A 20,901-nucleotide genomic window follows, 5' to 3' on the forward strand; every position below is an offset into this window, starting at 1 on the left:
TTACTTTTGTCTCTTTGCAGGTGTCAGTGGTCTGTATGACTTTGGGCCTGTTGGGTGTGCTTTGAAGAACAACATCATCCAAGCATGGAGACAGCACTTTATTCAGGAAGAGCAAATCCTGGAGATTGACTGTACCATGCTTACGCCGGAGCCGGTTCTGAAGTAAATATGAGTCTTTTTCTGCAGCATGTAATTTCTGGTCATAGTTGCTTTTTACAGTCTTCTGTAGAACTACCCACAGGGATCTTGAGACTGGGTCACCCGATTTCATACCTTGTTGCAGTGCAAAATAATTAGATATCAGTGCACAGGTCAGTGTGAGAAGCTGTTATTCCATAAATAAGGGAGAGCAGTGGGACTTGTGTCTGAAAGTCTAATGTCTTAATGTCTCCTAACAATCCCACTAGGTAAGAAAATGCCATTATCTCTTTTTCTGAAAGATCAAGATGACAAGAAAAAGAATTAGGTGACTTGCCTAAATCTGGGACACTGGGGTCATAGTTTAGGACACTGGCCATGTTGCTTGACCATCCTTCCCTTCTCTGCGGAAGGATGGCAATATGCAATGTGTTAACTGAGCTCTGAATGCAAATGATGCTTCTGTAGCCTTGGGGATTGAAACCCTCTTTTTATCCACAGACCAGGTAGAGGGACCATCTTCCAGGGTGAGAGCATAGTTCAGACTCTGGACCGTTTCACCTCCATGTATCTCCACTAAAACTACCCACAGGTTTGCTAAATATGTCAGAAGCTTTTGGAAAGAGAGCCTGAGCTGAGTCAACTGCGTTTCTTTGTATGGATCACGGCATAACAGGCAGAAGCTTTCATGGATCACTGGTATAAAATAGTGGGAACCTGTCCACCTGAACTACTGGTTACTCCTCACAACTGCATCTATGTCTTGCTTCAATCACAATGTAGTTCCTAAAGGCACTAGGTGTCATCTTAGTGACACATTTTAAGATTTGGATGGATTGATAACTTTCTCACGGATCAGATTTTCTGTGGGATGGTACTGCTTAGTGTGAATCTATAACCTGAAGCAAGAGTGAGCCTGCAGTTTGGGCACATAGTTTGAAGGACTTCTCTTTGGTAATGGTCTGTCCACTGGGATCACACAGTACCCGGGGCTGTCTGGCAGCTTTCATGTTCCTTTTTTGTATCATCTTTTCTAGGACTTCTGGCCATGTAGACAAGTTTGCCGACTTCATGGTGAAAGATGTGAAAAATGGGGAATGTTTTCGTGCTGATCATCTCTTAAAAGGTTTGGTTTTGTTCCAAGGCTAGGTGGGCTTGGGAATTTCTTGCCGTGGTACAAACATGTGAAAAGAGTATGTTTCTCAAGGAAGGCCAGTTGGTGTAGCCAGTCTTCCATACTTGTATTTATAGTTCATTAATCATGCCATACCAAAGATCCCATAAGTTCTCAGCTCCACCCAAATGTTGTGTAGTGTCTTAAACAAGGTACAGGATCTCTAGTAAAAACGTAGTTGGGTCCCTTTTTATAAAATCCTCTGTCATCAGGCCATAAAAGATTACTGTGTTGTCTAAGCTGAGGACTCCCTATATAACAACATTGCTGTTCTCTACCATTTTCTGGTCTTAGTTTTCTTGAGTTTAGTTGCCTTTTGTTCGGAACTGAGAAATGATTTAATGACCATCTCAGGGGACAGAGCATGCTTTCCCTATGCAAAGGTCAATTACATGGCAGCTGCTGACTTTCGTATACCTTAGAACTCAGCTGACATTTGGGAATGCTAAATAGACTTCAGGCATTTCTTAGGTTTGCAAAGTTCTCACACTTCTCTGTGGTTATTGATTAAAATTTGTTTAAAAAACAACAGAAAACCCCAGCCAAACAAAAAGGTCACATGAAGGAATCTTAGAAACTTATTTGAAAACTTTTTCATGTACAGCTCCATTGTGAAAGGAAGGATTGTGCCGCTCTAGGTTTAAGCGGGTTGTGCTCTCTAGTTTTCTAGCCTTTTCCTTGGAAGTTAAGTATGTAGAACAATCTATATTGGCATTAAAGCTGTTTTCCTAATATTCAGTTAGAATTTTCGTTTTATTAAAAAAAAAACAAAAGAAGCCCATCTAACGTCTGCCCACTTTGCACACTGAACAGCATCATAAAGAAGAGTGTCCCTGTCTCTTCTGCAGCCCATCACTGGTGAACAGCCACCTGCTGTTACTGCCACTAAAAAGTCAGATTGCTTTTTTTCAGATGAGAGTGGGAAGTCTTGGCATCGCTGTCTGCCTTTGTATCTCATGGAGGATGTTGTGCTTTAAAGCGGAATGCAGTCTAACCCTACTGTACCAAGTCAGTACGTGCCTCTGAGTGCATTTGGATAAAATTAGCCTTGCTGGCTTGCGATCAGACGTTGCTTTTAATTTCCAGTCTGTGTAGAAAGAAAATAAGGAGAAAGGGACTACAAAGCCATTGCTTGGGTTTAGAGGAACAAGTATTGGAAAGAAACTAGATAAGGACCTGTTGTTTTCCCTGTGGCACACCAATACAGCAAATTGGTGTAGTGCTTCAGCTGTAGATCAGCATTACCCTGATGACGTGAGTGGAATTATCCTGATAGACCCTAGCAAGACAATTGGTGGACATACACTTACGCTCATGCTGGAGGATCCTCCTGATTTGTCAAGCTTTAGACTGGGGTCAGTGATGGGGTTGCAGTGTAAACTCACTACATAATTTTCTTGCTTACAGCTCACCTGCAAAAGCTTATGTCTGACAAGAAGTGCACAGCAGAGAAAAAGGCAGAAATGGAAAATGTTCTAACGCAGGTAGGTGCCTGCATGGGCACGTGAATGCTTCAGGGATGTGTGTGTAACCGAGGAGGTGCGATGCACCAAGTCCAGAGGAAATGTGTCTTGAAACATGCTCAGAAGTCTTTACCTCAGAGATACTTGTAGCTCATACATGCTCCTAAATACGGAAAACTTACTGGTTAACAAATACTGTAAACTTGCTGGTTAATTGCATCTCCATCCTTCTGCTGCTTTGGAGAGTTATTGCTATTATATTAGTCTCTTAAATGTTGGATTGGTAGGGTTGAAGCTCTGTCCTTGGATCTGGTGTGCTCTGTTCCACTTCACATCCTGGCAAAAAGACTGTTTCTTCTGAGTCCCCCCTTTACCTTTGTAAATCCCTCACTGCAGGATTATGATACAAAGGAACAGAGATGGATGAGAAGTTTTGTCAGGGTTTTTCTGAATGACCTTAGCACTGAATTGGTATGTTTTAAAGCTATCTCGGCTTTGAAGAACTTGAGATTTGTTCCTCTGTCTGTAGCACCCTGCACAGTTTTTTCCTGTGTTTACCGTGAGAAGAGTTGGTGCTCTCGGCTGACATTCCTGAGCAGCTGTACAGACACTTGCCTTTATTTTTTCATTTGTTTTTCTTACTTTGTTTTTAATGTTTTTTCTCATGACTTGTAAGATAAATGCTTCCAGAGCCATGCATAGAATGAACGTTTCCTTCCAGAAAGAGCAATTTTTTTTGTTTCAGTGTATTGCATCACTAAGCAGCTGTCACTAGGTTTTCCACACCACAACACTGAACTTTGACCATACTTCAGGGGAATCTCTGTATTAATAAAAACTTTTTATCCCCTCTCTTGAGTTTTCTCTGATATATGAAGGATCATGACAATTAATGCTAGAAGCAGCTCATTTGATTTTAAACTTGAGTGTTAAATCATTGCTGTACTGTTCAGTATAGATCCTTTATGGTACTTAAGTCTAGAAACTACATTTAAATGTATGTATGCAAAACGCTAGTACATAAATGCACAAAACAATGCCAGAAGTCACAGCTCTTGTGCGGTTAAGTTGCAGTTAGATCTCTGGTTCTACTAGTGCATGATTCCCATCTTCCAGAGAGAGGGGAAGGAAGGTGCCTGGAAGGGGCTGACATTATCCCACTTGTGAAAGCGTCCAGTCATTACCAAATTGTTTCCGGACCAAATGGAAAAATCTTTCACCAAGAAGCCCTGTGCTGCAGATTTGCTCTATTTAACTAAAATGCAGAATAGCTCTGAAAGAGAGCATCTAATGCATAGCTTGAATATTGTGTTTCATGCAGCAGAAGAAAGAGAAATGAATGCAGACAAAGCCCTGCAGAAATTTTAGCTTCCTCCTCTGTCATTGGTGTATTTTTTTCGTTCCCAACACACTGCTCCCCATGTTTTTAGCTGAAACTGTTAAAAAGAAGTTACTAGTGGGTGGTGATGCAGTCCCAATGACTTTTCTTCTGCTTTACGCCCACTCTTATGCTCAGTGCTTGCATTTCTATCTAGCCTTCAGACTTCCCGTGGTATGACTGAGTTGTGGACCTATATTACTAATGTGGGTTTGCAGTTGTGCAGTGTATTCTTCTGTCATTGGTTCAAACTTCTAGCTTGCTTGAAGATTTAGGTTAAAGGGGAGTATTTTAGGCAGGTGATTCAGAGCTGGGTCATGCTTAGTAAAAGATGGAGAGGACATAATTCATTCCTGTTATCTTGTCTAGTAATTAAAATAATTTTCCTGTGTTTTGAAATTAGTTGGACAATTATGGCCAGCAAGAACTTGCAGATCTCTTTGTGAACTACAACGTGAAATCACCTATCACTGGGAATGACCTGTCCCCTCCTGTTTCTTTCAATCTGATGTTCAAGACCTCCATTGGGCCTGGAGGAAACATGCCTGGGTAGGTGCTAATCTCATTCTGCTCACACTTTCCCTTCTTCATAGATCACTTGGAATAAAAATTAAGTCTCAACAATTTTTTCTTTAGTACCTTTCCCCTGCTTTTCAGTTCCGGTCTTCTCTGGCAGGTTAGCATTCCTTGTACTCTTGGTGAAAGGTAGGAGAAACAAGGAGCTGTTGCAGAATTACGAAAATACTTGAAACAGCTAGACTATGTGGATCACAGCTATGCCCTAACATAGCTTGGAGTAGTTTCCATAAAGCCAGTTAACGCTGGGTCCACAATTGTCAGCGACTTCATGGTTATAGAGAACCTGCTTCAGCATACCTGTTTCAGGATGAAGTTACTCAGCAGGGTGATCCACTCGTAGCATCATTTGCTAGGTGTTTGTAGTTAGTGTGTGAGAATGTAGAGGCTGTTGTCTTGACTGGGCGTCTCCGAAACTAAAACTGAAACCTCCACTGAAGAGTGGAGAATATGGTTCTTGCATATGCTCTGGGATGGGATCAGAGATACATCGCATGTGTTCTCCAGTGTAGTAGATGAAATGGTCTTTGTAGGTGGTATTCTTTGTGGCAGTCTCATGTCGCTGTAGAGGTTGCAGAGGCGTTACACTAAAGCCACTTCACAGTTTTTGTAACAGCAGAGGTGCAGTCATGGTTTGCCTGCAAAATCCGCGTTTGTTAGCAGCCTGGTACAGCTCATGCCTACATAGGAAAGGCAAGGAGGCTGCGTTCCCTGTGATCTCCTTGTTGTCACTGGCCGCTGTATTTCATTCAGACACCTTTTTCCGTTCCGTGCCTGCATCTCAAAAGCAGCCAACCCATCCAGTTTACTTTTGGGAGTAACTGTGGAGTGCTGTGTTTGGGCTGCAGCTGATGTTTGGTTTTTTTCCTCTCACTCTATTGCTTCATTGTTTTGTGTCTGGAGTTAAAAGACTCAAGAGAAAAAGTACCACCTTTAAGTTTTGTAGTAACTGTGTTTTTCTTTTCTCACTGCTTTCCCCACCCTTTTATCTTCCTGATTTTGCCTCTCCCCCATCTCCTTTCAGCTATCTGAGGCCAGAAACTGCACAGGGAATATTCCTCAACTTCAAACGTCTTCTGGAGTTTAACCAAGGCAAACTGCCTTTTGCTGCTGCCCAGATTGGAAATTCCTTCAGAAATGAAATCTCACCCCGCTCCGGCCTTATCAGAGTGAGGTACTGCAGATTTCCTCTTTCAACAGAAGGGTACCTGGGAGCAGGTAGCACCTTCCTTTTGTTCCAGTATTTGTACATGATTGTTTCACTTTCGTGCTTTCTCCCAGAGGACTCCTGATAATGTGCCTGGTGGGTCTTGGGGTTCACAGGCGAACGCATATAGTTAAGGTTTTAACTACAGAATTCTATCTAAGCCTGGCTGGTAAGAAGTAGGATCTCTGAAATAGCTGTTTTATTAGAAATGCCTAGATTAAACTGGGTTTTACTAATAAAATGTGGCTTCCATCATAATCTAAATGGATCATATTAAAGGTAGCTGTGTTCTCTACAGGTTATGCAGCTTTGCTTGTTTAATTATGTTCATGCAATTTACTTGAAAACTGAAATCTAGAAGCAAAATGTGATTCACTTTGCAGCAGTATTTCCTTGTCTCAGTTCTGCAGGTTCTGCAGCTTACTGCAGAGAGGAAGTTGTAAGATAACGTGACTTGGGACATGTGTTTCTGTCCCAAGATAAGTCAAGGAGGAAAGCTCAGGGTTATTGAGAATTACTTTAAAAGCTTTCTATCTCAGGATAAAAGTGATTATTGCATTTCATTAAGGATAATCTCTATTTTAACTGAACTATTTTGAACAGAAGTCTCTTCTGTCTAATTTGGAACAAGAGCTGCCATGCACAGTCAGTGTGGTTCTGCCATGTAACAGGCTGTCTGTGTTGTAAACTTGGTAATTGATTAATATGGTGCCATAAATGTCACTGAGAGGCAGTGGAATCGTTAGCACTAAGGCAACTCTTCAGAATTTTCTCAGTCCTCCTGTTCTCTCTTGCACATCTGGAAATGAGAACTTTTCTCATTGAAATACATTTTCAGTCAAATATAAATTATACGCTTGTGGCACATTTATTGGAGACTGCGTTATTATGCTATCATAGCAGATTAGATCCTGATGCCTGTGATTTAAAGTTAATGATCACCTAGAGCTTTTTTTAAAGGTTCTTGGTAACAAGCTAATTCAACGTAAAGTGATTTCAAGCAGGAAGGCTAAGAATTAATGTATGAATATAGATGTATTAAAGCCAAGTTCTTAGAATGTACATGATTGCTGAATGTAGCAGTATTATTATCTTCAAGAAATCATCACCTCATCTGGCTATTTTGAGCACCTCTGATATGAGTTAAGGCTACTGAATTAATGAGCAGATTAGTCTTCCTTCACCCTGTAGGAAATGTATACTTCTAACATGGGCATCACAGCAGTCTGGAAAAACTCCAGAGACTTCTGGAAGCATTTCCAAAGGTGGTATTCTCTGCTCTGAATCACAGTGGTGATAACCATGGCATGGAGATCTCTAGATGCATTTGTAGAAAATTTTATTAGGAATTTGAAGGTAAAACTAAATCCAGTGTCAAGACTGGTTCATGCTCCAGTCTATACACTGTCTTGGCTCTGGGTTTGCATATGTTTTGAAACTACTGACTTGCTTGTGAGAGGCTAACGCATAATCATTTATTAGAGGGGCTGTGGCTAACACATAAAATATTTAATACACATGCTTGTTTGTGTTTCCATTAGGGAATTCACCATGGCAGAAATCGAGCACTTTGTGGATCCCAGTGAGAAAAATCACCCCAAGTTTCAGAATGTGGCAGACCTCAACATCCTCCTGTACTCTTCCAAGGCCCAGGTCAGCGGGCAGTCCGCCCATATAATGAGGCTGGGAGATGCTGTCCAACAGGTAACGTTCCTCTTGCAAGCACGCGGAGCTTGCTCTTTCGAATATTGCTCTCATGACTAAATTACAAACTGTTGTGTTGGTGCCAGCTGGGGTTTGCTCCCAGATTTAAGTCAATTCTCTTCAGTGAATCAGTGTGATTGAGCCAAGCCTGGCCCTTGTTATCAGTAATGAAAGCTGCTGGTGGTGCTGTGGTAGCGGTTAGAGGTTAAGCTTCACACTTAGCTAATGGGAGAGGAACAGTTAGGAATACTAGCATCTGCCAAAAGCTCAGCAGTGACTGGGAATCTAATACTCAGCTGCTGACCTCCATCAGTATGTGGCTTGCATGTTGGGGTTTCACGACCTGATGCTCCATGCATGCAAATCACGAATGAGTAGGTTTATCAACCCCCTCCCCACACCCCCCCCAAACCACCAAATAAAACCCCACCAAAATACCAGCCCCCCAACCTACTCCTCCCTCTCCCCCCCAAACAAAACAACAACAACAAAAAGAACACCACCCCCCTGTTGTATTGCAACTGTGAACTGTAGGGTACAGCTGTTGTGGGGTCCTGAGCCACAACTGCAGTTCCCATGCACTCTTGTAATACCAGTGACTGCACTGTTGCATACAGCAGGGTATTTTCAAGTAGGTGATCTTCAGAGACAGTGATGAGTCCTAGAGTAATAATAACTTACTATTTTCTTCAGATGGGGATACTCCCAGTGGTACTAGGTGAATTTGAAAAGATGTAATGGTTTCAGGGGAGACATAGTAATTTATCACAGGCAGCTGCAAGAAGTTCTGTGTGTAATGTGTCAAGTTGTCTGCAGAAGTACCACAAATCATTACTTTGTTTCCTTAGGAATTAATGTCTATGTGGTTTTTTTTTTCTTTCTGCTTTTTCCCTTTCCAGGGTGTGATCAATAACTCCGTTCTCGGTTACTTCATTGGCAGAATCTACCTCTTCCTTACAAAGGTCGGTGTATCCCCAGAGAAGCTGCGCTTCCGACAGCATATGGAGAATGAGATGGCTCATTATGCCTGTGACTGCTGGGATGCAGAGTCCAAAACATCGTATGTAAGTTGGAAAGCAAAACAGCAAATGGCACTCCTTGTCAGATCTGTTGATAGTGCAGGAAGGGGCTCCGTTTTATTTCTTGGGTTTTTAAGACCAGGGCTATGAATCTGATGTTTCTGTCCAGCCCCACGTTGGTATGAACACAGTTACTACAGTTGAAATATTCTGAATCCAGGACTAAGGGGATGGGTCAGGTCCCTGCAGTGGGCTTGCACAAAGTTTTTGAACTGTTCATGCTTGTTTGTAGGTCCATGCTTCAGACTCCTTTGCTGGAGCCTGAAGTTGCCTGGGGACTTTTTGCAGTTTGAATTTCATCTGGAATAAAAGGAAACCAAGTCCTGGTGCTTTCCAAAGACTATAACCCCTGTAACAGCAGTGGGGAAGGATTTATTTTGCTGGAGGTGTTATTCCAGGGCAGATTCATTCCTGCTAGAATGCTTGCTTTTCCTTTCCCACTTCCAAGCTGTGAGAAATGAGAGTTCACTCCTGCCAGTTCAGACAGCTGGTGCTGGGAGAGAAATTTCCCAAGGATTTTTTGTCTTCCTGCTGAGTCACTAAGAGCTTTTCAGTTCGGGCCTCGTTGGGTGCTTTGTTTTTCTCATATATTGTTGGCTTGATTTTGAAAAATGTATCTTTTTTTCTTTCAGGTAAACCAGCAGTAGGTAGTTAGGGGCAAGGCTCTTAGACTCATTTTAGATTCTCTTGGAGAGCTTTCATCCTCTTCAGTAAGTCTCAGCCAAGTGTATCAGTTGGAATGACAGTTTCAAAAGAAATCTATTAGAAAGTGTAGTAACTAGACTGTATTGATTATGAACTCATTCCCCTCTTTGAGGGGACAGAATCTAATTTTTAGGTAGAATCTGAGTTTAAAAATAAAAAAGTTATTTCATTATTTTTCCCTTATGTGTAGTGAAGCAAATGTTCTTCTGCCCTGTTACCCTTTCCAAGAAGTCTAGAGTATGTGCAGATTCCTGAAAATATCTAGAGAACTCTGTGTGGTCTAGTTCCCGTAAAGGATTGAAAGATTGAAGGGGTTTTGCTGAGTTCTATGGGGCTAGCCTGTGACATTGCAGTGACCCATATATGGGTAGACCCCATCCATGGTCCTGACCAGTTTGATAGCCAAACTGGTAGCGTGCTCAGCCCAAAGGTGTCCTCACAGGGAATGGGTCAAGGCTTCAGATGGTTCAGCCAGCCTTATTTATGGGCAGGAAGAACCTCCTGCAACCTAGGGGTGAGGAGGTTGTGTGTGGAGTACTGTTTGTCTGTGTGTTTTTTGTGGGCTTTTTCTCTCTTTCTTTTAAGGAGCTGAAACAGGCTTATCACTGGTGATGTTTCATTACAGCTAGTTAGAGGAATAGCAGCCATTAAATTCCACCAAACTTAAGATGAGAAAAAAAAATACCTGCAGCTTGGATGAGTGATTTGTCTTCATATAGAAAAGCCCTGTAGAAACGATTGAAGGAATGACTTCCTCTGAACGTAGATAGCTGACTTCCATATGTTCATAGTTTCTCTTTCCAGCCAGCCCAAAACAGGCTGGACATGTGTGGGCCACACCATGTAAATAAGATTAATAAACTTTGCAAGCCTTGTCATGGATCAGGACAACACTCACAGAGCAGTATGTCCAACAGCCTAACCCAGAGGCAAAGATGGCATGACAAAACCACCTTGTGAGCTAGACTTATGCTTTGATTTGTCACTTAACTCTGCCCAAAAATGTTTATACCAACTTGCAGCACTCAGTAGTATGAACTTAACTGCACCGAATGGTTTAAAATCCATGCTATAAAGTTATTACATAAACCTTCTGAGAAGTAGTTGTAGTACCCTAATGGTTTAATTTGTGTAAAAATTCCCCAAGATGTTCTGGAACACCATGGTTTTTCCAGCACAGGGTCCTGACACCCTGCTATATCACTGCAGACTGGAAAACCACACAGCATCTGGCTGCCTGCATGGCCATGCTGGTGTGACAGAGTGAATGAAAAGCAGCTGATGTGCCTTTTCCTATATGGGATTGTCTTTTAGAAAATCCAGGTGGTGGCTGTATTTGCTGCAACTGTTGGAAGTCTTCATCAATTCTGTATGTGTGAATGGTGTTTTGAGATTCCTCCTTGCTATACATGCTGAAATGTTGAAAGAAGTTCTTCCCTTGCATATAATCTGTGTCTTACTAGCTCGGAAGCCAGGCTTCTGGCCACTCTAGTGTGGCTGTCTATTCCATACTTGCAGAGTGGTAAAGCCCTGAAGGCATGATGTCTCATGTGCCTATAGCATGTGAGTGATAAGACTGTGTGCTCTGGCCTCAGCCCCAAGCTGTTGGCACAGTGCTGTGTTCTGCCAAGCCATGTGGAAAACCTGGCCGTGAACACAGGCACTGGTTAGATAACTGATCATTTCCTCTGGAAACAAATGGAATCATTCAAATGAAGGAGCAACTAGTGAGTGAGAGCTGCTTATTGTAACAGAGTTAATTATGTAGAAAAAACAGTCATGGGAGCAGGGAGGGCTTAAGGGTGAATAAACATATTTGATGGTTAAGTGGACAAAAAAGTGAGTTGGTGAAAGCTTCCACTTTCGTTTTTTCAGGGTTGGATTGAGATCGTTGGCTGTGCTGATCGTTCCTGCTATGACCTCTCCTGCCATGCCCGTGCCACCAAAGTTCCTCTTATAGCTGAGAAGCCTCTCAAAGAACCTATATCCTTTCACAATAAACCAGATTCTCTTGAAATGAAAAGTGATTTGACAGTGAGATGTCTTGGAGAGCTGTGCAGCTCTATTTTAAGTTACAACTGTAAATTTAACAGGGAAACCTAGAGCCACAGAGCAGTGTGACTTTGGGAAGTAACCTGCAAAGAATTGAGCATGTGGGTGACTACTCAGGTGGGAAAAGGGGATTTACTATTGTGCTTGGATTCTTCTAGCTTAATGCTAGGCTCTCTTTTGACTGTGAGGCATGGTTTCAATGTGAATGTGGGTTTAATATCCCAGGTTGCTCCATGTCATTCCATGGTTCTCCTGCTAGCTGTACTTGCAAAAAAAGTCGTATTCTTTCAAAATTTGTGACCTTCTGCCCTTCAGTATTTTTTATTGTTCCTTTCCTCTTGGAGGGAAGTTCCTTAATTCAGTAGCAGAGGAGATTTCTTTGTGTTGTGTAGCAACTGGCTTTGACATAGCAAAAGAACCAGGCCCTGCTTTCTGTCATCTCAGACTCCTTAACTGCCTCGTACAGAACAGTCAACATTGTTCAGTTTGAGGCAAATAAGGGAGCCATTGGCAAAGCGTATAAGAAGGATGCAAAGGTGGTGATGGAATACCTTTCCACATGTGACGAGTGTTATGTCACTGAGATGGAGCAGCTGCTCAATGACAAAGGGTGAGATGGCTGTGTGTGCATGGTATCCTTCTCTGACACCTCTGATGAGGGTTCCCAAAGTGCTGCTGGATTAATTTGAGCCACCTGAAACCAGCTTCCTCATGAGAGTAGGCTAAGTGGATCATCTGAAATGTTTTAGTGCTGTCCCTTCTGCCAAGTCATTGCTGGTCATCAACAAACATATCTCTTGATATAGGCATGTAAATGTGTAACCATGGTATTCAAATATTTGTTTATTTGCCTGGGAATGAGCTTCTGGCTTTAGTAGGACCATCCCATAAGAGAGACACGTCAGTGAAATGGGAAGTGTTTATCAGCTTCCCTACTGTGGTTTGAGAGTTGACCAGGGCTGGCAGATGGTTTTGAACTTAATTTTAAAATCAATCAAATAATTCTGTGAGTGATGGAACAAAATAGTTAAATGAGAACCAAAACTTGTGTGAGTATCCTCCAATGTTGATATGCTTTAGGACCTGTTTCAGCCTTTGATCTACCGGGGCAGCAATTTGTATGTTTTTCCTCGACCTTCTGCCTGTATTCCTAACACATGCAGGAATTGAAAATGTAAGAGATCTCTACAGTTGTCAAATTTGGCTGAAGCAGGCCAACAGCTATATATGTTATGAGAAGGCTAATGGTGCAATAATAAAAAATAAACTTTATTTCCTGCTTGAAATGGTACAAGGTGTAGGATCAATGACTACATTCCAGAATGGTAATGTTTACATCTTCTTTGTTTGTTTGTTTTTCTTTTTTTTTTTTTCCCTGAGCTAAGATTTATTTCTTTTACGTATCTATGAATGTGAAAGTGTAGAAAAACCAGTAGCACTCAAAATGGGGAGAGAAACTGTTGCAGAATATGGTGATGTGTACACGCATCCAAATCAGAAGAAAGTGAACATAGTTCATCCAGAACCCCACTGAAATGATTCAATAGATGAGTTACAAGCAGTATCCTGGGTTTGAATTGATAGTGGACTGCAAATCATGACTGTGTTTAAACTCAGCATCCAATTGTAGCTGCATTCAGAGCAAAACCTTTATAAGCTTCAGCCCATTTGGTATTGAGTCCAAATGCAGGCGATTAGTGCACACTTCTTAAACATGTTGGGTTTTATATTATGTTGATCTGAATGCTTCAGCAAGGAGGGTACCGTTGCTGAGTACATGTTGACAGTGTCAGTATGTTAGACCTGCCTTTCATATGGCCATGTTTGTATAAATCCATGATGTGAAGTCCTCAGGTTTACAGTGACAGTTTTCTGTTAGGACACGTAGTAATAAAGACATTTGCTTCCCATAAGTGGGGTGGGTCAATAGAGCCTAAGGTCTCCTCAGCAAGGAGTGTGCACTAGTTGTAAGTTAGCAAGGAGCGAGAGGAAGTAGTTAAAGGACTGTAATATCAAAAGCTTTAGAAATAATCAATAAACTAACTGTGCTGTATCCTCCCCTTTGTTTGGTATCTGTGAAAATGCAGGGTACCTTCTGACACAAGTCAGTTTTCAGTAGAAGTCCATGCACTTGACAAGATGTACAGTCTGCAGCAAGTGCCTGTTTTGTGTGCCTCCCTCTTTTTTTTCTTTTGGTGTATATGGTTCATCCTGAGATTCTTCCATTTCCTAATTGCGTTTGCTTCAGGCTGTTAACCACAACTAAGTTCACTGTGATTATGAAAATGGTTGCTTTTAATGTAGATGTAGTAATTTTATTATTAACATGAATTTCTTTTAATGGGTATGCCACATGTTTCTTTGATCTCTGGGGTTTGCCCTGTCTTCTCTTGCCCTATTCCTAAAGTCAGCCAACCGATGCAATTAAAGAAATAAAAGCTACAGCAAGAAATAAACAAGTTATAAGTCACTTCTTTTTCCTTTGCAGGGAATTCACTGTTGAAACTGAAGGGAAAACTTTTAAATTAACAAAGGACATGGTTACTGTGAAGAGATTTCAGAAAACGTTACATGGTAAATTTGTATCTGTGTTGTTTGATCATCAAAAATAAGAGGCAGATCAGGATACACTTTGAATGTGAACTTTATTAGTTGGATTGTCCTGTTAGTATTGTACCACGGCACGGGAAAAATGCCAAATGTTATTTCCTTGAAATTCGACAATTTGAGAGTTGGAAAGCTTTCACACAGCAGTGGGATTTCAGTGACCATTGGTGCAGGCCTGTCTGCCCGCTTCTCGCCTGGTCTGTTCAGTAACCCATTTAATAGACTTTGAGTGGTGTATTATATTCATGGTGCTTCAATTGCATGTTCTGGGATTTGTAAGGTCCCATGTGGTGCTAAGAACCAGCTGCTGTAGTGATGGAGGAGCTGGGGAAGGTGCACCAGCTTTGGGAGCTTTAATCTTCAAGTCCATTGCAGTGTAGCAGATGGGTTGTGGCAGTCTGTTGGTTAAGGGCTATGGCCAGATCTCCTGTGCTCAGAGCTCCTGTTGCTACTCTGCTGCCTGGAGCCAAGTCTTCCAGCATCTGCCAGCTCACCAGGCTGCCGTCCTGACCAGACTCTTTAAGCTGACAAGTCCAGTCAGTTCCCCTGGTAGTTGATAATCACACATCAGCTTTGGTCAGTGACTGCATCTCCACAGAGCTTTTGTCCTGATATGGTAAATGGGGCTAGAAGGTAACTTTCCAAAATGCATGGATTTAGTTCCTCAAAGAAGTCTTGTCTTTCCAGCCAGCTCTGTAAGCACCTCACCCAAGGTCATTTGGGAAGTCTTTGACAGAGCTGGAGACTGAGGTAGATTTTTCCCCAGTTCATACTGTTAACTAGTGGATCTTCCTGCCCTAGGTTGGGACTATGATAAGTGCTCCTGGGAAGAAGTAGAATAACTTGTAGCATGCGCAGAATATATTTGTTCTTGCAGCTGCTGAGCCTTTGACATGTCCAGGTGTCTTTCACTCAGCTTGTGCTGCTGCTGTGCCAGGCTTTGCTTTGTCACAACTTCGAAGAAGGAATCAGAGTTGTAACTGTTAGGGATTATAGTACTGCTGGGGGCCAGCAAGTAGAACCCCAGTTGCTGGTTTTAAATTTGTACATTTGGCAATTTGGCTGCTGTCTGCAAGCAGAAGGCAAAGCTTATGGTTTCCCTCTCTCGTCTTGAAAACTGGTTGGTCAATGCACAAATAAAACAAGACCATCCTTTTGGGAAGTTAAAGTCCCATCCTGAGTTAGGTACTTAATTGAGGAGGATTGGCTCTCTAGGCACATAGAGTGGGAGGCGAGTCAGGGTGCAGTGCTGGAGAGCTGGATGCTACCCTTGATTTTCAAAAGCAGCTGATGCCTATAACTGTTGTTTCTTCTCCAGTAGCTATCTGAGCTTTTTCTAAAAAGCTGCACTGTCTGAGCAGGGCAGCTGTCCACTGAGGTCCTTTCATACACAGGGAAGAAGGAGGAAAAAGCCCCTTTGACAGACGTGTGGCAAGGACTGAGAGAATGATGGGTGTATAATAACATAGCACATCATGTCTTTCGGGAATTTTTGCAAACAGTAACTAGTTGATACTTGTTCTTTCCCACTCTTGTGATACATGGGAGGGGGATGGAGAAGAGGGAGGGGACGAGCATTGGAGCAGGCAGCTGAACAGCTCAAGAATACGGAGGGAGTCTTTGCTAGCATTTGAGTTGGATCTGAAGCTCCATGCTTCTCTGCTCAGTCTGCTGGATACTGCGGCTGTGTCTGTACATTAAACCAAACTGTGCCAGGGACTGAGCATTACTCTGCCATTATCCAGGCTGTTTAATTGCTAGTGTGTTCCCTGGCACAGTTTTGGTCTATGCCAAATAGCACTCTCTTAGACAATGCCTGGACATAGTCTGTGACTTGGTGTGGAGCGGGGACCGTTCCCAGTGAACGGTTTGGATGAGCCTTCGCTCTTGTGAAGGAGAAGAGGGTTTATCTGCATGGATGCAAGTTGTGCTACACTATTTGCTCTCAGGGCCAGAGAAGCGGCCCTGACTTGTTATTTACAGCCTAAATATATTCTGTACGTGGACTAAGTCTAAATCTGTACTTCAGGTATTTGTATTTAGAGCATGTCTAGCCTTTTATTTCCATGTGCTTAGCTACATGTAATCAGAACCTCTGAGCAGAAGGGCAGCTTCAGTAAACACATCTTTTTTTTGTGTGTAAATTCTTTTTTAATGATGACGTGGGTTCTTTTGTGTTCCAGTGGAAGAAATCATCCCAAATGTAATTGAACCATCATTTGGTATTGGGAGGATCATGTACACAGTGTTCGAACACACATTCCACATCCGGGAAGGAGACGAGCAGAGAACGGTGAGCTTTCCTGTTGCTGGGCCTCAGCTTAAACCAGCTGCAAGCATTTGCCTTTCCCTGACATCCAGGGGAAGGGCTAAAATAAGACTGCACAATACACAGTAGAGATGGGAAAACCCAGGTGGGCTGTTGAATTGCTGTTTTTGCCAGCGTACGTGTCATTTATACATGTGCAGTGAGAGCATTCTGGGGCTGTGTGTGCATGAGGCTCTCGCAATTACTGGCAAGGGGGCGAGAAATTCCTCCTTCTGGATTCACACTTTGCAATGTCCCATGGCTCAGAGAAAGGCATCTCTTCAGTGTTTTATTTCCTCTCTCTTTGCTGCTTTTCCTGGAATCATAGTTCTGTGCAGCAAGATGGACAATAGACTAACTGTGTCCTCAGTCCCCCATGAAATTCAACCTTCTCTGATTCTGGGCACCCCTAAAATCTTGGCCTGAAACTTTGCTGTAGCAGGGGCCAGAGGGAAGTGTGTGTTAAAGAGCACCAGCCTGTTGCAGACAGTGCCCAAACTGTGATGCTCCGCACCATTGCTGGTGGCCCATGGGAAGCTGGCTGTAAACTTGATGCTGGTTCCTCTTCATTGTTTCTGGCCGCTAGACTGTGTTTATAGAAAAGAAAAATAACAGTCTCTGGTTGCCACAGGATGTGATACAGTTATGAGTGGGGGGAACAGGATTCAGGAGCCCAGAGTTAGGACACACTTGACGTTCAATCACAAACTGCTCATGAAGTCTAAAATATCAGACTTAGCTTCCTTCTAGTACCCATTTACTTTCTATATAGCCTGGGCTGCTCTGTATTGTGGTACGTCTCAATTGCGTTACTTTTGTACCCTTACAGGCCTTGCTGATTGCCAGGAAAGATATATTTTTTTTTTTCCCCCCCTTTTCGCCGTTTTGGCATGTTTTTCTTTTCTGAGGGTGTCTGTGGAGGGTTCTGAAGACCTTTGAGCTGCATATGCTCCATGTGTGTGGAGTCTGTGGGAATCAAATGGAGTTTGGTTTAGACTGTGCATAAGACTAAATCTCCTGGGAAGACCCCTCTACCCTTCATTTTTCTGTAATTCAGATGAGGTTCACTTTCTTTGGGGAGGGCTCTGGTAGACCTCTTTTGGTGGGAGGTAACATTTAGCTGTCAGGAGGGAAGGGGGAGTGGAGGGCAGCTGGAGAAAATCAATCTTGCTTCAGTGGTGTGAGGTGTTACTGCTGGGACCCTAAATGCTAATGTCTTACAGAAGGCCAGTGACTCCCCTGGAACAGTCACCCTGCCTCCAACCTCAGAGCTTATTCTCACCTCCTAAGAATCTGGCCTAACCATTAAACTTGTATTTATTTGTGCTTTTTCTTTTTTTCTTAGTACTTCAGCTTCCCAGCTGTTGTAGCACCGTTCAAGTGCTCTGTTCTTCCTCTAAGCCAGAATCAGGAATTCATGCCTTTCGTCAAGGAATTATGTAAGTGTCTTAAGCACTGTGGGTCCAATGGGGATGTGGACTGGGAAGAGAGGTCCCTTCCTTAGTGCTATAGGGAGAAAACAACATTGGGATCACGTGGCTCTCGTGCAAAGGAAGAGCCATCGAACTAAAACAGCTGACTTGGTTGGTATTAGTCAGCTTTGGGTATCCATCATATTCTTCAGTCTAGCCTCAACTCCCTGCCCTTCCCTGTGCTGGTTTGCAGTGTAAAAGACTTCTTTTTTTCCTTCTATGTCAAAAAGATATCTTTCCCACTGCTTAGGAGAAGCTGTCAGGAGCAGTGGGTTTTTGTTTTGGGGTTTTTTTTGTTTGTTTTTTTTTAATAGTTCTTTTCTTCACTCTTGTTGGCCAGCTAATTTATTGAATTGGTCCCAGAGCTGCTGAGCCTCCAAGCATTTCTGTCAAAATGCCCACTGGTGCCATCTAAAAGTGAGTAAGTGAAGGATAGGAACATAGGCTACATGTCAGACAATGCCTTTCGCTGTTGGCATCAGTTCTGCTCGGGACAGACAGTTCTGTTCGCCTCCCCATGATGGATGGACATGCCCTTGCATACATGTAAGGCTGGTGTGTTTTTGAGTTAAAGCAGAGTTGTGGGACTGTAATGACAGGTTGAAGAAGTCAGTGACTTTGCTCTTTGGGTGAGAGTCGAGTGATGCAATGTGGAGAGCTGTGAGAGTAGCAGTGTACCTGTGGGGTGGGTTTGAGCTTGTAGTCTTGGGAGAGACTGGACCATCGGATCTTCTGTCAAAAAGAAAAAAAAAAAAAAAGAAGGTCTGTTCTGCTGCTTGAAACCAGGACACATGGTGCCTCACTTGAGGTAGTGCCATGAGGATACCGGAGGCCTTTGCTAGGATCATGTTGCCTCCTGAGTATGTAATAAGTCTTGGTGATCCCCCCCTTCTCTGCTTCTTGCAGCTGAAGCACTCACCAGGAACGGCATCTCTCACAAGGTGGATGATTCCTCTGGATCCATCGGCCGGCGCTATGCCAGGACTGATGAGATTGGTGTGGCCTTTGGGATCACGATCGACTTTGACACTGTTAACCGGACGCCTCACACCGCCACCCTGAGAGACCGCGACTCGATGCGCCAGATCCGAGCCGAGGTAAAGGGCAGGCAGACGGGCTTGGCTCCTGACAGAGCCGAGTCTGTTTCTTATGGGCTAGGGGAGAGCATTAGCTGCTATTTCTGATCCAGCAATGACTCTGGTCTATTCGGGAGCTGCTTCCAGCTCTCACAGGCAATTTAGCTATTCTGAGAAATCCCCAGGGAAGACATACTGGTCAAACAGAAGATGCTGGCCCTGCTACTAAAATGAGGAGAGGCTTTTGTTTTTCTTGGATGCAGAGGTGTTGATCTTAATTGAAAACCATGCCTTGTGGTGATTGCACTGCTCTTTATAGTGCGTCTTTCCAAGTGGAGGCTGCTGATTAAATGCATTTGCTGGGTTGTGTCTGGCTTTCAAAGGCAGGGCTCCTCTGAATCCACAGGCACCAAAAGGCGAAAGATCTTTGCCTGCTACAGGCTGGCTGACAGAGCACAACTCAGACATAACTCCTTAAAGCTTGCTTTCTGCCCATGTTGCCTGTGTAGCACCAGAGAAACTGGTGAACCATTGCCCAAAAGCTATGCCCTAAGCTTGCTCTGCTAGTATAGCCATAATACAGAGACTGGAATAGCAAACCTCCCTATGGTGGGAGCAAAACCCGCTCAGAGCTGTGGACGTGTGGCCTTGGCACCTCTGTTGTGTCCTTCTCTCCCTGGTCCCCACCAGGAACACAGTTTGGCTCCTGGAGGAGGAGGAGTTAGCGTTTGTCTGGGAGGCTGAGTTGTTCTAGCTCCGCTCTGTACAAAAGCACCTGTACTGCTCGGGGCTACTGAGCGGGCTGTGGGTTTGGTTCAGTGTAACAGGCAGTGCCAGTTCCTCAGGGAACCCATCTGTCTCTGTATCACCTGGATGACCTCTCAATGCCAAGCAGCAGAGACGAGAACTTGTTATCCTTCAATTTCTGCAGATTTTCTAGTTTCTCTAAGCCGATCCTTTGCACCATGGCAGTGTTCTATGAGGAGCAAAGAAAAGGCAACTAGCAGCTTCTCTTGTCCTGGTCTTACAGTAAATAGGGCCTGGCTAAATCTTGGCCTACAGCATCTTTTGGATGTGTGTATTGTTTTCTTTCCCTCCCAAAACTGTAACATAACACTACCAGGGATGAGCCTTGCTGTGGTCCACCCCAGTGACAGTTGCATTTCCATCAGGGCTCACCCTGAATAACTGAGCAGTCTTTGCTGAGATGACACAGACTGTGATTTAAGATGTCCTCCTAGTTAATGGGTTTTCTCCCCAAAAATAATCTTGCAAGAATATACCTTGCATCTGTTCTGTTGCTGATGTAAACATTACCCGTGTTCCCCAAGTATCCAACAGAGCAACTTGATTCTGATGACTTTGTGTTTCATATGTCTTTGTGGTTTTGTCTGCAGATCTCTGAACTTCCTGCCATCATTCGTGACCTGGCAAACGGTTATCTAACTTGGGCTGACGTTGAGGCAAAGTATCCACAATTTGAGGGACAAGAGACTGGCAAAAAGGACACAATAGAGGAATAAAGAAAAGGACCTAAAGTAAAATCCTGTCAAATGTCCACTTTTTACTGTTCATGTTAATATGAAATAAACTTATCGTGTATTATTCAAAGCTGCATTGTTTGTGCACACAGGGACTATTTGTTTGTTTTTTTTCTCAATTGCTGCCTGAATTTAACTTTAAAACCTGAAATAATTGCAGTCCAAGTTAAAGGTGTTCTGAATAAAAACGCCATTATATATGCCTGCTTCTCTGTGTTCATGCAGCCTTGTACTTTCTTCAGAAATGTCTTTTTTTAGTCTTTTTTTTTTTTTCTTTCCTTCCCTCGTGCTTATGGCTGTGGGTGTTACAGGTTTGTTACAGCCCCTCAGGAAGGCAGGGACTGTACATCCTTTCATCTGGATTCGGATCACCTTGGACTCTTGTGCAAGATGGTACTCGTTGCTTGGCCTCCTGTTTATG

The 20,901-nt window shown here is 43.1% G+C and overlaps 1 protein-coding gene across 2 annotated transcripts in view; it reads left to right on the forward strand.

Annotated features, from left to right (window-relative positions):
• The window catches only part of GARS1 (glycyl-tRNA synthetase 1), a 28,729-nt gene extending 8,049 nt beyond the window's left edge, over positions 1–20,680 (forward strand). For both annotated transcript variants that reach the window (XM_069778294.1, XM_069778295.1), the window contains exons 4-17: positions 21–162; positions 1,176–1,264; positions 2,720–2,796; positions 4,557–4,702; positions 5,754–5,903; positions 7,478–7,640; positions 8,540–8,704; positions 11,300–11,412; positions 11,946–12,086; positions 13,965–14,050; positions 16,267–16,376; positions 17,737–17,830; positions 18,770–18,960; positions 20,337–20,680. In XM_069778294.1, the coding sequence (XP_069634395.1) occupies positions 21–162; positions 1,176–1,264; positions 2,720–2,796; positions 4,557–4,702; positions 5,754–5,903; positions 7,478–7,640; positions 8,540–8,704; positions 11,300–11,412; positions 11,946–12,086; positions 13,965–14,050; positions 16,267–16,376; positions 17,737–17,830; positions 18,770–18,960; positions 20,337–20,462 (1,793 nt within the window). In that variant the 3' untranslated portion in view covers positions 20,463–20,680. The remainder of the gene's footprint in view (positions 1–20; positions 163–1,175; positions 1,265–2,719; positions 2,797–4,556; positions 4,703–5,753; positions 5,904–7,477; positions 7,641–8,539; positions 8,705–11,299; positions 11,413–11,945; positions 12,087–13,964; positions 14,051–16,266; positions 16,377–17,736; positions 17,831–18,769; positions 18,961–20,336) is intronic.
• The last annotated feature ends 221 nt before the right edge of the window (positions 20,681–20,901 follow it).

Source organism: Haliaeetus albicilla, chromosome 2, assembly GCF_947461875.1.
Source record: "Haliaeetus albicilla chromosome 2, bHalAlb1.1, whole genome shotgun sequence".
Lineage (NCBI taxonomy): Eukaryota > Metazoa > Chordata > Aves > Accipitriformes > Accipitridae > Haliaeetus > Haliaeetus albicilla.